Source organism: Mobula birostris, chromosome 25 (assembly GCF_030028105.1).
Source record: "Mobula birostris isolate sMobBir1 chromosome 25, sMobBir1.hap1, whole genome shotgun sequence".
Taxonomy (NCBI): Eukaryota; Metazoa; Chordata; class Chondrichthyes; order Myliobatiformes; family Myliobatidae; genus Mobula; species Mobula birostris.
In genome coordinates, this window is record NC_092394.1 from 29,436,769 (window position 1) to 29,454,752 (window position 17,984).

The 17,984-nt window shown below is 35.2% G+C and overlaps 1 protein-coding gene across 3 annotated transcripts in view; it reads left to right on the forward strand.

The window, feature by feature from the left end:
- The window catches only part of rabgef1 (RAB guanine nucleotide exchange factor (GEF) 1), a 34,042-nt gene that overhangs the window by 10,679 nt on the left and 5,379 nt on the right, over positions 1-17,984 (forward strand). For 2 of the 3 annotated variants that reach the window (XM_072243704.1, XM_072243705.1), the window contains exons 3-8: positions 1,029-1,186; positions 9,650-9,819; positions 11,458-11,545; positions 13,383-13,515; positions 14,583-14,674; positions 17,181-17,437. In XM_072243704.1, coding sequence (XP_072099805.1) covers positions 1,029-1,186; positions 9,650-9,819; positions 11,458-11,545; positions 13,383-13,515; positions 14,583-14,674; positions 17,181-17,437 — 898 coding nt within the window. The remainder of the gene's footprint in view (positions 1-1,028; positions 1,187-9,649; positions 9,820-11,457; positions 11,546-13,382; positions 13,516-14,582; positions 14,675-17,180; positions 17,438-17,984) is intronic. The other variant, XM_072243706.1, reaches the window with a different exon arrangement.

Genomic DNA, 17,984 nt, shown 5'->3' on the forward strand with positions numbered 1-17,984 from the left:
CCATGCAGTTTCTCTTAAACTAACCTAACTGCTGTAAGACATCAGAGTTTTCTGGGGCAAATTATATTCAAAGCTACTTGAGAATCCACAGACTTTGTTTTATTAATTTGAAAATCATTGTCAGATGGTTCAAAGTAAATTTGTTATCTAAGTATGTGTATGTTACCATAGACTACAAAAATAACCACACAATCAATATAAATTAAACATAATTGAATGATTTTTATTAGTTTCACTCATCTGTAGTCTGAGGTTCTAATTATTAGGTGGAATCCTTTATACACAGACATTGGTACATACAATTTGAATGAATTTTCAATATGCATATGGCTGCTCCTCACATTTGACACTATTTTTCGCTGATTCCTGGGGCTTTCAGCAATTGTTAGTTGCATTTGGAATGTGCCTGGGACTCTGCAAAACCGAGAGTTCAACTGTTTGATTAAATGTAGAGTAATTGTTAATTTTGTTTCATCTTTGCATTGGTCAGTTGCTTACACCCTCTTAGCATAAAAATGAAATTGTTATGCTTTTTCTATTAACACTTGAGACTGCCACTGAAAATCCATTTTTTCTTTCACTGGTCAGCTCAGAAGCAGTTGGAGCAGTGACTTTTTAGTATGATCTGCAAGTAGTTTTGTTATGGCAGATGCTAGAAGCCTGAAATGACAAAAGAAAACTCTGAAGGTACTCTGGTCAGGTAGCAACTGTGGAGACAGAAAGAGAGTTAATAATTTACATTGATGACCTTTCATAAGTTTTATCTTCATTTCTAATTGAAGGTTGGAGAAATTACACTTTATTTCTACATTTTAGATTCATAATAGTAATGCTTAGAGATTTCTTGACATCCACCACCTAACCTCAATATTAATTAAGCACTGAATCAATAAACTACATTAATTTTGTCAAACATGCTGGATTTGGTCTGTTTTCTACATCCTTTTTTTTTCCCCTCCTAATCCTTTTACCTTTATGATGAAGTCTCTGTTTTGTTGAGTAGAGTAAACTCAAATATTTTTATTCAGTTTACAGCGCGAGGAAGAAGCTGCATATGCTAGCAGTCAAGGGGCACCGTCACTCACATTTTCTAAATTCGAAGAGAAAAAGACAAATGAGACTAAAAGGAAAGTTCAGACTGTCAAAAAGTTCTTCAGCCCATCATCCAGGGCTGCACCAAAAAAAGGTGAATATATTTTAACTGAAAATATTTTAATTAGCTACTTTTTAGAGAAACATTGTGTTTAGTATTTTAGCCTTGAATTTGCAAAGTATTCTTGATTTTTAAATTCTCAAAGTAATTGTTTGGTGCTGTTGGATTCTGGTGTTTTTGAGATGCGGAGGTTCTGTGGAAGTCAAGAATGAGCCATAAAGCTTGTTGCTTGTGGCTGTTTTATTAAGTATTACAATAATAAACAATGAAGAAAGGAGCAGAGAAAAGAGTTGTTCTGGTTGTACTCTACAAAAACTAGCTCCAATGAAAAATATAAAAAATATTCCAGTGATAAGAATTGGCCTGTAAAATAACCAGATTCAAGTGGTGTGACACCTGTAGAAAAAAGAACTAAGAAGCTTCTAGAAAAATACAGAAGCAGCTATGCTACAATTACTGAACAACTAACCGAACAGTTATGCATCTATGGGTGATTTATAAAAAGTATAAGCAAACACAAGAAAAATAACAATTCTACACCCTAGTCCAACAATGCTAATACTCAAATCAATGTTGATCTTTATATAATTATGATGTGCAGGATTTTAAATGACAAAACATTGGATTTTCATTGGATCCATATGAAAGGGAAAACACTTGCTTCAGTTTCACTGAGAATAAGAATCTGTTAAGTTTATAGAAAACCATCCATTACTATGCGATCTTATTTTAGAACAATATATTTACAGAAAAGGGTTAGTTAACTCTATAAAGCTACTAATGGTAATAAAGTAATCCTTTTCAAAAGCAGGAAAAATTCACACAGCTATAGATCAATTAGGTCAGTTTATCTGTTTCTACATTTTAAACATATCAAACATTTCTTTAAAATAGTAAAAAAACCTGAATGAAATATTCAGCATTCAAGTAACATCATGGAAGAAAATGAATTCTCAGGTTGATTTTTCATTTTTGGGGTTATGTTTGATGTGGATGTTCTTTAGTTTCTTTCAATACAAAATATTTAGCCAGTTTGCTAGCTAAACATTATTTGAAAGTGGGACAGTAGTTTACTTTGTAACTGTTATGTCTGAAGCACGAGTTTGCGCAGGCTGGTCTGTTAACAGAATATAGTGATTTTATAGCAATGTCTAAACCGTCTCTGTTGGGGAAAACCCACAATTCTGTATTTAGTCTTGGAAGCTGCAATTCCCATTAGTATTTGAAATATGTGAATATTTACTTTAATCGTACCTTATTTTCTTCATAGACTTCATGTTTTCTTTTAAGAATTCTAAGCTATAAGCACATTCCTCACCTGCTGCCATTCTACTTGGAGCTGTTTGGTTGGAAGTGGTGCTCAAGCTCATTCACATTTCGGTCCATGATGTGGAGTAATTTGGCCTCCATTATTCAGGAATTGATGCTTATATTTAGACCCTAAATATATCAAATTCCAAACTGCAATAAGGTACTTTTATGTAGACTTGCTGCACATTTTTGGAGTTATTACACTTCTACAGCATAATCAAAGAGAAAACACTACCCATTGCTCCATTTCGACAGTGTTTTTTTGTCAGTTTGATATGTTTAATTGTATCTAAATTTCATTCAGTATTTTGTACAATGTAATGATGCTCCAAGTAATCGCACTTTAAGTTTTGGCTTTTCTTTTTTCCATTCATGCTGTCCCCCCCCCCCCCCTTTTGCTCTTTCTTCCTTTATATGTTTAGTGAATCAAGACAAACCTCTTAAAAAAGGAATAGGTGGGAGGGAATGCAATGCAGATAACATTTTTAGGGATTTGAAGGAGATTTTTACTCTGCCTTGGGAGCTGGCTTCTACAGAAGGTAATGCAGCGCAGCCACTAAGCTGTCTGCCTGTACTGGCTGGTATTGTATGTTACCCAAACCCGGTAACTGGGGGTTATTTTTATTGCCCATAGTTGTTGATCAATTAATCTTTTTAATTGAATCAGAAGATTTTTATTCATTAAACAATGTTGCTTTTATTTGAAATGATATAATTTTGCTGTGAAAAATAATTTCAGCTTCTTCAGTCTAATTTCATTTTTATTTTTTATACTATTATAGAAACTAAAATACTTGTATTTTATCGTTTTTCATTTGCATTTGAATCCCATGAGCACAACTGTGCTTTATAAAATAGTTATTGGAAAAAATTAAAACATGAAATAGCTCTTACTAAACATTGTTCCCCATAAGAGTTTGTTCTTGTGTAGAAATCTCTATTTTCTGAATGGGTAACAGCTGTTGTAAGAGAATGCGTGGTCTCTTCATTCAGCTTTTGAAGATAATTCTTCTGTTTTTCCTGAAGAGCTAGTTTTTTTCAAATTCTGCCACTTGGCGATAAACTCTAAGGGCATAGGTGTGCAATTCCTTCAGTAATGTCAGATCTGGCCACAGATGATTGGCCTGGAGTTTCACTTCAAAAGTCATTAAATTACTATCTCTTTGGGAAGGTTGTTGCAGGGAAGTTTCAAATTCAAACAAGGAAGTTTGAAACTGTGAAGTTTCAAATGTTTGCATTCAAAATTTTATTTCTTAAATGCATACCATTGAGCAAATCGCTGTGAGATTTTTTTTAATGTTTTATTTTAAGTTAACAACTGTGACCATTAAAAATTAACCTCTTCTGGTTTGAAAGGTGTGTTATATAAAAATCAGAGACTTCTGAGTAATGAAGCTAAAATAGATTATATGATTGCATTGTCATGTATAAAAAAAGTAATTAAGTTCAGTATTTTCTGACTCTTTAAAAAAAAACTGTTCTATAAAAATTTTACACATTGGTGATTTGTAAATATTATGTCCCTTAATATATTTGCTCCTAAAAGAATAACAAAGTAAAATCATTTTTGCAACATTATTAATCTATTAAGAACCACAACAGCCTGTAGAATTGGTTTATCAGAAGATATCTCTGATTTTAGATTACATTTACATTGTTGATTGGTAGAAAATGCAGATGCAATGCATCAGCTCAGTTGCATTTAACAGTTGAAGTTACCCAACTAGTTCATTGGAGCAGCATGATGAACTTTGTAGGAGCTAGTTAAATGACCTGAAACATCAGTAGCAATTATGAAGTACGATGATATTTCAGGTTGAGTAAGTGAGGTGAGGGAGGAAGACAGCAACATAATCGGGGTTGGATAAATAACTTGCTAACATGAAAGAACTTTACTAAAGTTTTTAGTAAAGATGGAAGGAATAATGGATTAAAGTTCACTATCTGAATCTAGTTAAAGTGCCAATCTTGTTCTACCTCTGGCTGTACATTTATGGCTAATGCAATCAAATCTGGTTCCAGAAGAATGTAGATCAAAGTATTAAATTATCCCTTAATGTCATACAGAGCTAATGTATGATGCTAGATAATTGGAAAATGTCAATTGAGCAAGCAGTATGTTTAGACCCTGTTGTACTTGTAAGATATATGAAAATAATGTATGAAACAGCATTTTGAAGCTAACAAAAACTAGTTGGGTTTTATCTTGATTAAATGTTGCTGCTGTTCTTGCTTTCATCAAGCTGGAAAATTTTAAAAATATATACTCTTTGTAATCCATTTTTAAAATTGTTTCCATTTGTTTGATATTAATGTGCATTTGGGGACAATATGCCTTTTTAATGTGCTTTGTGTTTATTTGATAATCTTTTGCCCTCATTTTACTGCAGTGTTTGCTGGTAAGTTGCAAGGTGGGTACTTATCAAGTGTGTCATTGGGCTCAGGATTGTTACAGAACATTTAGAACAATACATTTGAGTTTTGCATTGTATTCCTCAAAAAGTAAACAATAATTTTCTTGATTTAATTTACAATTCTCTAAAATGAGTTTGGAGTCCTTCATTAGCTAATGCAATAGTACTGACAGACGGTACTCACCAATAACCTGTTCATGGATAACCAATTGGTCAGGACCAGGTAGCTCAGAGTCCTGACTCAATAAAAGTCAAAGGTGAGGCACACCCCACCTCGGAATTTCTGTACAGGGCAGTGTTCCAGGGCCAACAATCAGCTGCTTCACGGACTTTTTTGTGACCTTCCAGTTGTAGTGATCAATGAACATTTCAAATGTTCAACTGCCTTCAGCAAATGAAGCAACTCAAGACTAGACTACATTTGCAATGACCCCTAAATAACATTTAGGCATGGAGTAATAAATGGCAACTAACCTTTGTGCTAGTCAGTGAACATCTCTAACAAGCAGGAACCTAGCCATTTACTTCTGATAGTCTATGTGGCATTTCATTGTCAAGACCCTCACCATCAGTATGCTGGGAGTGTCATTGATCATGAATTCAACTAGAGGAACAAGAAAAATACTGAATCTACAAAAGGGGGTTCAGGGGCTCATTATTTTGTGATGAGTGACTCACCACCTGATGCATCAAAGCATTTTCACCACCTGCAAGTCAGGAGCATGACGGAATTGAATACTTGCTCAGCTAAGTGCAGCTTCAACAACACTGTAACAGCTTTGCATCATACAGAACATGTCAGTGGGCTTGATTGGTACCACATCGATCACCCTGAACATTCATTCTCCATCAGTGGCACTGAATGACTACACTGCACTGTTCAGACAAGGAATTGCAATTACTTACCTCAACTCCTCTGACAGCACCTCCAAAACCTTTGAAACTCTGCCATCATCTGCATGCTCCCCTCTAAGTTGCACACAGACTTGAGTTTGAAATATTATTTCTTCTTTGTAACTATATAAACCCTAGATCTCCAGGTCCAACATGATTGGAATAACTAAAGAAAGGGAAGGTTGGAATAGAAAATAACTGCTGGCCTTAACCTGAACTCCAGACGTGAAAATGTGAATAAGTAACAAACGATTGCAAATAGTTCCTAGGACGTTCATATTCACAGTGGGAAGGTATCTTAACCAGGGTATGATCCTTCTGTACATATACATATATTTCTGCTTACTTTATCTAATTACCTAACCTAATTTTTTTCTTAACAGAATAACCCTAGCAGTTGATGAGTTGCTTACAAGTGCAAAAAAATTGATATACTTGATTGAGAGACTAAGCTATTTCCAGATCTTCAGCACATTGCACAAAATATATCTGCTACTCTGTTTTTCCTCATTGAAGAATGTTAATTTATGTCTCAGTGTTTAACTTCAGGATAATAATTCTTATGCAAGGGCCAGTTTGTTGTTTTCCTTTAGGAATCATAAACATGGGACCAAAATATGTGAACATGTAGAAAAATATGATTAACATCGCTGAGTTTTGTTAAATGTTGAAATAATTCTCGGGTATCGTTGGCATGATCTTCACCCGTGCCCCTGCCCCCCCCCCCCCCACCACCCCACCATCACCTCTGACTGGTGTCACCACAACCCTATTGGAAGAGACCAATCCTTTATATCTTGAAATTCAGTGGTAGTTGGGTTGCTGGCAGCGTAGTGAGGGATTCCTGTTACTGATCGCCTCTGGCAGGGAGCAGGTTTTCTAGTGGGACTTCACGGGCTGAAAAAGCTGGAATCACTTGACATCTAATATAAAATCATTTTCTTTTATTTTTGAAATAATAAATGGTCTTCTGTTTTACGCCAATTCTTTGAGCTACAATTCATATTGAAATCAATGGAGTGTTAGATCATGTGCCAGCAAGTGATTTTCTCTCCCCCCCCCCCCCGTATAATCTCAGAGCCTGTGACGCAGTTACATGACTTGGAGACTCCAGTGGCAGAGGGAGTAGACAGACTCTACCTTCCTGAATGTTAATAAATCATTGATATCTATCTACCATTAATTGTGCAGTAATCTAGGAGTTTTTTTTGGTTCAAACAGCTGAATACCAGTGGTTTCTAACAAAGTCATTTGGAGTATCCTATTTATTTGGTATAATAAACAATAGAACATTTATTACTGAAAATATTATTAATGAGGACATTACAATAACAACACGGCTCTACATCTTTCCCATGTATCAAAGTCATAATAATTACTTTTATCCTTCTATTCTGTTACCATTTACATCAGATAAGAATGTTAAACTTCCAACAGTTTCAAATCTTTCTAAACAATATGGAGCTAAGTCGCTGTCAATTTTCTTCAATTACTGACATTAAATTGGTAACAGTTCTGAGCTCTTTGAAACATGTTTCACTAATAACTTGTAGTAAGATTGCTGTAGTTTAGAAGACTACTTAGTAAAGCTTTATTCATATGTCATGTAATGGAGTTAGCTATGAATTTTAAAATTGCTAAATGTATAGCATGGAATTACTTTGTGATATATAATTTATAAATATATTTGAGTTTTTGGAATATGGCTTTATTGCTATGATTTTATTTGTCATCTTTGCATTGTATTTATCAGTTGCAAAACTTAAATAGAAGTTAAAGTTGGTGATATTAGTGGATGAATACAATATATTAAAAGTCTGTTTCTCTATATATGTTGGCATTTAGGGGTTTGATAGCTGCAAACAGCAATTCCCAGAATAGAGCTGTTTAAAATTGTGTTCAAGAGGCTCAATTAGAAGAGTGAAATATAAGGGCAGTAGAGATGGTGGAAATTGCAGGAATAAGGGGTAAATCCTTGGATAACAAGGATAAGACTCATCATGTTGAAGTGTTGTTTAACTGGGATCATTGTAAATGAACAAGCACAGGAATGTCAGACCAGCTGAACGCTTGAGTCAGCATGCTGGCAGCAGGTTTATGGGACACCACGGTATCTGAAGGAATTACAGTAATGAAAATGTTTTTTTAAAAAAAAGTCATGGATGAAACTTTGAGCATCTCATGAATTAGAGTAGAATTAGTAATGTTATACAAGTAGAAATTGGTAATGGAATTTGGAAGGATAAATGTAAGGTAAGTGTAGTATTTAGAGGGACCTTGAGATACAAGTCCATAGCTCACTTAAACAAATAGATAGGGTGGTAAAGAGGGCACATGATATGCTTGCCTTTATTGAATATAAAAGTTGTAGATATTTTAAACTTTGTTTGGGTCACAGTTGGGAGTATTGTGTGTAGTTCTGGTCACCATGTTACAGGAAGGATATGAAGGCTTTGGAGAAGTGCAGAAGTTCACCAGGATTTTGCCTGGATGAGAGAGTATAAACTATAAAGATAAGGTGAACAAATTTGGAATAATTTTTCTGCAGTATTGGAGGCTAAGGGGTGACCTAATCATGATATATAAAATCTTGAGAGGCATAAATAAGGTAGATCTTTATCTATGCCTTTTTTTCTCAGGGTAGGAAGCTCATATATGGTGAGAGGGATAAAGTTTAAAGATGATTTGCCAGGCACATTTTTTTGCACAGATTGAGCAGGTTTAACTTGGCAGTGTGTTTGGCATAGATGTTGTATGGGCCAAAAAGGTCTATTCCTGTGCTCTACTGTTCTATGATAGCATATTTAAGGATAATAATGGGGAAAGGCAGAGGTTTGGAATTCTGAGGAGAATGATCACAATAGATTTGGCGGGGGGTACATACTTTACTTTACTGTTTGGGAGGAGATCTATAACTGAGGTGAGGAGCCTATAACAATATCATTTAATGTGGGAGAAGTTGAGTGGTCAAGGGAGCAAGAGGTGAATTTTGTGGATAAGATGAGCTTGGAGAGAAAAGGAGGAGTACAAAAAGATTCCAGAAAAGATTTAACTTGGAGTGGGTAATCTATTAGATGCGTAGCAGGGATGGAAGTATAATAAGGTTCTCACTTGTTGAGGTTGAGTGTGAACGATACATTCAGCTCCAGCAAGTGATGGAGTTGAATCTATTCTGCACGCTGATTCTCAGCAGGAGAGTAAGAGAATTTTGCAGAACTGGAGAAAGATGACAGTCAATCCTCCAATAATGAATTGATTTTGCTCGTGGGTTATGCCCAATGGTGCTTGAGGTCCAACTAGATATGCCAGTTTATTGGTTTATATCTATATGCCTTGGTTTAGAAAGATAAAAATAACACACCTTTTAAAAAAAAAACTGTGTTAAGTCCTAGAAAGTAAATTAGCTCCTCGTTGAGGATTTTGCTACATATAAGCTTTGTGTGTGAATTGTTTGCTGTGATTTTAATGCCAGCATAAATGCAAGCAAAAAGCTCTGATCTCTGGTATCTCTGAAAATGATGTAATGGAGTGATTTTATTGTCAAAGAAAAATTGTCTGTTGTCAAAGAATGTGGATGCTGTCTGCTTGATGGTGAGAGTTGCTCAGTGACTTTAGGGCAGTGATTCAGTTGGAAGTATCTTTGAGGGGTACAGCAAACTGAAGTAAAGTAGCCAAACATAAAGTCAAAATAGAATCCACCTATGGTTTAAATGGGGCAATTCTTCAATATGAAATACTTTGCAGATGTATTACATGCTGTTTGTATTAAAACTACAGTGCAAGAAGATTGCACTTTTCCTACTCAAACCAAATTAAACAGTTGTTATAAAACCCTTTGAATACTGGCTTTCTTACTTTTGTATTGTTATTACACTAGCAGACAGTCAGGAAGTCAAAGCTTCAAGTCCATCCATAAATAGACAGGCCAGTCTGGAAACAGAACGAGCTTCGAAGGACTTTATTGATTTCCTCAAGAGCTTTCGTAGGCCTGGTCAAGATATACTAAAACAATGTCGGGCATTTATTGAAAACATGCAGCATAAAAAGGTAAGGTTCAAAAGAAGTTTGTTACCGTTTGCCTCTGAGTATAACAAAAACATTATTTTTCTAATCTCTACAAGTGAAAGTTGCACAATGCGTGGACAGCTAAATATAAACTGTTGGCACTTAAAAGTAATATTAGTCTTTTAATTAGAATTGAGCCATTATATTTAGTAAGATTTACAAAGCAAACATTCTCTGCTATTCTTTAAAGTGAACAAAAATTTCATAGAAATGTATGATTGACATTTATCTCAACTTAACTAAATTAATTCTAACCACACCTATCAGTTTGTTTCACCTCTTCAAACATCTTTCCTGTGTATTGATAACTGGTCTTATTGAAACTCTTTTCAACTTTATTAAACAATTTACTTAATCAAAAACTGTCTCTAGTTAAGTCCCTTCTGTAATGAAAATACCAGTCGTTTCTGCTCATGATTAAAGGCTTTCAACCGCAGTTTCATCTGAGTAAATATCATTTCATCTATAGTGTTTGAGGGAAGGATTTGAGCATTCAGGTTAAGTCTTAGTTCTGATGATGATGAATATCAGCCACCACCATGCCTCAGCCATGAAGTTTGTGATAGGACCAAGGGATTAAGGTATCTGGATAATCGTGGGAGTCTGACTCAAGTTCAAGCTAGTATGTCCTATGAGGTGGTGGCAGGCCCAATTGCAGAAGCAGGTTGTCAAGTATAAGTTTTTGAGAAAGGAACTGCATAGCATTGTTACAAACCATGTGCTCAAGACAAGGTTAATACTAGCTAAATAAAGAGAATTACTAGGTGATCAGTTAATCCTCCTGTTATTTAATAGAATTCCTTACTGTTTTACTACCTTAAGAATCAGCAGTAACACACAAAATACAGGAGGAGCTCAGCAGGTTAGGCAGCATCTATGGTGAGGAACAAAAATTGGTGCTTCAGGCCAAGACCCTTCATCAGGACTTGATCGGGTCTTTTCAAACACCAGAAAATGTGACGACGACTAAGTATTAGAAAGATGGATTCAGAACTCAACCTGAGCTGCTGATTTCCTCCAGGATTTTGTGTGTGTCACTCTGGATTTGCAGAATCTGCAGATTGTCTTGTGTTAATAAGCACCTGCACAACAATTAATTAATGCTAACACTAAACATGTTTTCCAGTAATGAAAATTAACTTCCCCAACATTCAAACTATTCATGTCTATATCTAAAGTATGTTGAAATTATTCAAAATAAAAGATGGAAAAAGGAATTAAATGATCTCATTTATAACCCCTCCTATCTGCAAATTGCTACCCCATCTCTTCACTTCCAGTCTTGAAAACTGGCAAAAAACATTCGTTTTCAGACTTTGAACTTTGCTCCCCTTTCAGTCACACTTTCTGGCTTCAAGTGTTTGAAGTTTACTCATAACCTTTAAAGCACTTTTCAAAACTTGTACTTGAACATGCCATTTGACTGTCAGCTTCCTTACCATATTATAATTGTATTATTGCCTTTATGCAGTATTTTAAGATGCTTTATAACAGTTAAAGCACTATAGAAATGCAAACTTTTTCAAGAGCTTATTTTAAGAGGACTTTTATAACAAAGTCAGATATCAAATCAGTTGATGCAAATGTTTAATTTTTTTTTTGCAATTCAACTTTTCTCAGGAATTAAGTATTGAAGAACAGTCAGAGTGCGTCCAGGATTTCTATCAAAGCATGGTTGACCGACTACAGTCTCACTCCAGTTTTAAAGGTACCTTGCTTGGGATAGGACTTTTTAATGAACCTGATCATTTAAGATTGACCAATTGACCTGGAATTTTTCAAACGCACTTTTAATCTTGGTTTAAAGAGTTTCCAGTGATGGAGATGTGTTCTACTCCAGTCCTTAATGGTTTCTAATGTTTATTTTTAAATTCCCATCTGAATTTTTGCAATTTTGCCTATCCTGGTACTACCAAGGATCTTTTCCTGAATAGATGCTGCCTGACCAGTTGAGTTTTAGTATCATGCACCAGTGGTTGATCTACCCATTGGTTTATAAGCATTTTGCTGTTTGAGGCAGATTAGACTTTCAGTAAGCTTGTGTTGTGAATGTGTTTATGTTGCAATATAACCTGAGCTAAAGGAGATGGTGGAGACCTGATATTTACCTCTATTAGGGTGGCTAGAATCAGAGGTCATTGTCTCAAAATAAAGAGTAGGCCATTCAGGACCGGGATAAGAAATTTATTCATCCACAGGATTGCGAATCATTGGAATTCTTTATTCAGTTCGCCTCATTCCCCATCCATACATTTTAGACATTTGTCCACAAACACATTTCAACAGTGAGACAGTAAAACGTAATTGTGATTCATAGGGCAACAAGTTTGAAGGCAATCTAAACTGTGATTGATAGAAATTCCACCTTTGCTCAGGGTTGGATACATAAATTTCCACGAGGTCTGTAGAAGTTCAAGACAGATATTATTTTTCAAATATTTAGGGAGTCAAGAAATGTGTGGTTAGTGAAGTAAAGTGGCGCTGAGTTAAAAGGCCAGCCATGATCTTTTTCAAAGGCGGAGCAGGCATGAAAGGCCAAGTAAAGTTTTTAATAAAGCTTTTCTTGGTTTTATATTCTATTATTTTAAAATCAATATGGATTTTCAACATTTCAAGTTGCACCCCACCACCCTCATATACTCAGATTTGTTTCTGCATAGCATTTAAAATTGATCCCCATTTTTTAAAAAAATTGGAATTTGTGTTTTAACTATATCCTTTTGAAAGAAAAGCATTCTCTGACAGATTTTATCTATTTGTTGAATCTTTAGAATATTTTGGATTTGGTACTTTATCTCTTGAATTAACTGATCACAGGTGGAGTAATTCAAGGGTAAGAGCATGCATGTGGTCGTGTTTCTTGATGTAAAGGGCAAATATTTAGTTGTGTCTCATTCCTAGACTTTATCATTTGGCCCAATATGACAAGGTATGTGTGCAACATTGAACAAAGATGCAGTAATCTATGGTAATCTATCTACTACCATAGCTAAGATTCCTTGGTTAATCTAGATTGTCTGCATTGCCTTATGAATAATTTTCAGTGAGATATCAAAGAGTCTTCTGTGTTTGTGGATATAAAGCAGTAAATTTGGGGAGCAGCAACTAGGAAAATGTATAACTTTTATGCAGAAAATTTATTTCACTATACAATTGATATCTTTGCTCAAGAACCTCTCAATCTGTTTTCTATTCTCCTTTGGTAGATCAAATTATATTCCTTAATTCTATCTATTTATTTTAAAATAATGCTGATAAATAATTTTTTGGAAGTAAGACAATAGAATGTTTTTTTAAAATAAGAAGGATTCAATGGTGTTATTAATATGTTCAGTCCAAAGAAACAAATGCGTTAGTTTTGGTTTGTGCAATAGTTACTTTGTCAGTACTTTACTGAAATCATAGCATGGCTTTACCAATTATTTGCAAAACATTCAGATTTAAATAATCAATCTTTCTAATACGTGGTGGTCTCCACATTTTCTGGTGATTTAAAAAAAACTTGCTCTCTAGTTGTTCTTCTTGTATAACAATTGCTATTTTAGGTTCTCCTGAAGGGATAGAGAAGATTATGGATCAGATTGAAAACTATATGATGACACGACTGTACAAAACAGTGTTTTGTCCAGAGACTACTGATGATGAGAAGAAAGATCTTGCAGTTCAGAAGCGAATTCGGTAAGAATATTCACTTCAGCTGAAATTGTTTTCAAGTAAGGTTAGACATAATGTTTTTGAAAGAAAATATGACGAATTGTAAATCTGTTCTGAGGTCACTAATTGTGCACGAAGCAGTTAATCTGCATTAACGTATTCTTCCAGAATGACCCTGGATGTATTTTAATTTTGAATAAATGAATTTGGAAATTGGGTTCCAGATTTCTTCTCCAAAATCCATTTCAAATGTTAATAAAAGTGTGTATTAAAGTTATTGCCGATGTGTTCTAAATTTTAGCTTTTACTATTTTGAACTTGTGTCCTCTGGTCGTACTGCCACTGTCCATTCCAAGTTAAGTGTTGTATTTACTTTTTATGTATTTTAATTAAAAGCACCTTAAACCTGCCCTTCCTTGGCTGAAAAGCACAAGTATTTTAAGTTTCTCTGTGTGTCAGACCTACATTGAGGCAGAATGTGTTTTACCCAGAAATCAATGGCCAGATGCCTGGGTCTCATTGTTTGTTCTAGCATATTCGCAAGTACAGTCTGTCATACTCGCAGGGTAGTTTTGATGCATAAGGGCCAATTTTGTCAAGATTATGTGTTACTGAATATCTTTATCAAAGATAACCATTCAATAATATGTGGAATCTACCAAAATACAAAAATGCTGTTGAATTAATAATATTTCTATAGAACATATTTCAAGGCCTAACCATTCCATATAATTTAAAAATATTTTAAAAGTAAAACCTAAATTAAATAATGAAATAAGTTTCACATGTCTTTTTTAGCTTGTTTCTCCCATTTAATTTGAACTTCCCTGTGGTGGTTTATGACATTGGCTTCTTTGCCTGATTACAAAAGTTTCTGCCACCTAATTTGACTTTTCCATTGTCTAGTAGTACCCTTCAGGGCAAAAGGTGTCTCCTGTTAAGCCCATGCAATGCTAGTACTTCTACGAGTAAAATAGGGATCCATGAACAACTTTAGCAAATAATGGTCTGATAATTTCAAAATTTGAATCTCTGTCCTAGCAAATTTAAGGTTCTGCAATTCTAAGCTAACAAAATTTTATTAACTCCAGGGCATTACATTGGGTGACACTTGAGATGCTGTGTGTTCCAGTAAATGAAGAAATCCATGAAGTTTACGAATTAGTTGTAAAAGCAATAACTGGTTAGTGTTGTAGTTTTTTTAATTGCAATTAATGTCTGTAAAAATCTTAAATATATCGTTGAAATACTTTCAAGATTATTTGCACAAACTGTACAAAGTTAAATTGTTAAACTTGTGACAAACCAAATATACACTTCCTAGTTTATTCTTTGGCTGTCAGAATGCATAGACAAATAGAAAACAGCATGAATTGGTCATTTGGCCCATAAATCTTTTTCTGCCATAGAATACAGTCTTACCTGATATTCTCAGTACCTATTCTCCTCTTAGCCCTTGGTGCCATTTCTGTGTAGAATTCTACAGTGTTACCTGCGATAGAAGAGGCTGTGTTCCTAAAAAAAAAATCTGTATTGGACTTTCCATCATACAAACCCTTTTTTCCCCATCCTTGAATCCCATTTTCACAGCAGGAGACCAGCCGTGGGATTTACTTTGGAGACTGACAAGGCAATTTCTTCAGTTGATTGATACTTCTATATGACACGTTGTTTAGTAATGTAACATTCATTTCTTTTTAACTAAAACAGTGACTGTTCCTCTTTTGTCTACTACAGAATCAGAATTCCCTTGCTTACAGAATGCAGATATGGGGGCATTATGTTATGAGAGAAACTTCCTAGCAGAATGTTTCTCCACCTGTTCCATGGGAATCAATGGTCAAAAAGAGTTACCCCATTTCATATACTGATGGCAAACTTAGTAATATTATATTTGGTTCCCTTGTTCAGATTGCTGATGTATGCTGTGAATAACTAAGACTCCACCACTAATCCCTCCTGTGCCCTTCCATTCACTGCTTGAACCCTTCTCTAAGACAGCCTCACTTATTCTGCTTATTACTGCTTTCTGTCTCAATATAATTTCATTCCATTGTCAGTAGATCATCTCCAATTCCATTTGTTTTTACTTTGCAAACCAAATGCTTATCTAGAGCTTCTGAACATATTTGTGTACACCAAAACCATGTGTCCTTTCATCTGTTCTACAAGTTACATCTTCAAAAAAACAAACAAAACTCTAGTAGGTTTGTCTGATACTATTTCTTTCAAAAATCCACCTTAGCTTTAAAGATTCAAAGTACATTTATTATCAAAGTACAAATGCAATATAAAGCCTTGAGATTCATCTTTATCTAAAACTGTTGATATTTTTTAAATATCCTGTTATCACCAGCTTCATGCTGTCCACACTTCCCTCCTACTGATGTTTAACCAACTAGCCTAGTTCCCCTGTTTTTTTCCATCCTTCCTTTCTTCCTTCCGCAGTCTGCAACAACTGTTCCATCATCAAGACAACTTTGTCTTCACTAATGCATTCACTATTTTCAAGGCTCCCTCTTTTAGTATTCTGGGATGTAAATTTTCACTTCCAAATGATTTGATAGCTTTGAATTCCATTAATTTATCCAGCATTTTTGTTAAATTAATTTCCTGGAGTTCAGGTTTTTCTTTTGAATCTTATTTTTCTAGCATATCAGGGACGTTATTTTGTTTACCTCTTTAAACAAAACTGAAGGATCTTCACTAGGACTGGAAAGCTGAGAAAACAAGTGTATTTTAGGTCATAGAGAAGATGGAGGATGGATGAGTAGAGCAAAGAGAATATCTGTGCTGAGGTTAAATTAAATGGGTTAATGTTGCTTGTTATGGTACTTTATGGGATATGTCAAGCCACACTAATTGAGGGAAAGAAAAACTACACTTGAAATCACAGATGGTTGACTGGCAGACCTAGCCAGTTCTGAAAAAGAAAGAAAGAATGAGTTACCACAAGTCCAGAATGCTGTAACATGCCCAGACAGATGACTTGTTCTTTAAGCATACATTAGGTCTCATTACAATGGAAGATGCCATAGAGAGGTCCAAGTTAGGAGTGGGATGGAGAATTAAAATGACAGGCAACCAGAAGCTAGGTTTATTCATTGCAAACTGCATACAGGTGCATTGCAAGGTGGTTACACAATATGTGCTTATTTTCTCCAAACTTGAAGAGCAAATTGTGACCAACAGATACAGTACACTAGTTTAGACGTAGAACTGGAGAATTGCTGCTTTGTCTGAAAAGACTTCCCGGTTCCTGAGGTTGGGAAGGGTGGAAATGAAAGGACAGGTATAGCTAATGCAACAGTTGCTTAGAAGAATACCACAAGATGAGGAATGGTTGGTGAGGATGGAACATCAATCCAGAGTGATGAAAAGAACAGTCTCTTTTGAAATACCTGGTTTTCCATGTGTTGCCATGTAACCTGCTGGATAGTGTGAGAGGTACCTTTAGTAGTTGATACCTGACAGCAGTTGACATTGGAAGTCAAATTCACACCACCCAGAATATTGGTTTTTTAGCAGTTTTGTTTTGAGATCAGTACTGAATTCTGTGATGTCACTGGTGATGCCAAAATCCAAGCCATTGTGTGAGATTTGACATCAAATCTTCGACAAGTGTAGGTTACAATGGGTTATGGTAAACTTAATATAGTAAGTATGTAATTTTCTCAATTTTCATGCAGCTGTAATAGAAATGGATTCAAGACGAGTTCCACGTGAAAAGCTGACCTGCATCACTAAATGCAGCAAACACATTTTCAATGCCATAAAGATCACAAAGAATGAACCTGCCTCTGCTGATGACTTCTTACCCACACTTATCTACATAGTATTAAAGGCTAATCCTCCTCGGTTACAGTCAAACATCCAGTATATTACACGATTCTGCAATCCAAGCAGGCTGATGACTGGTGAAGATGGGTATTATTTCACAAATTTAGTAAGTATTGTAACAAATTTAGAATGTTATTAAAACAACCAGCAACATTAGGCAATTACTTGATAAAATAAGTAAATGCCGGGTTTTTTCCCAAAATTTAAATATGATATTTTCAGTTATTTCTACTAGTCATCATCTTCTTTGGTACTTCCTTTGAGTTGAGGATGATTTCCTGTCTAGTTCAGTGGTGCTGACATAGCTGATGAGGAAACTGTGGCAGAGGTGGGGCAGGAAGCACTTGACGGGTTGGGGAGTTTGGTCATTTGAAATGTGGCATCTTGTGTCAGCACTAGACTTCTGTATCCCAGTGAGGGAACCTGAGGTTCGAGATGCCATTTTGAATAGTGATGGGCGAAGGGCTCTCATGAATTGATGGAGATATCATGCATGCTGTGAAGGTCTCTTGGGTTGAAGGTCTTGATCTTTAAGATATGTTTTACAGCTTGTTCTCTGATTGCCAAAGCATGTACTGATGCATTGAAGGAGATTTTGTTGGTCTTCATTTGACAGGTGACTTCTGAGTTGTGGAAAGTGGCCTATGTTCTCC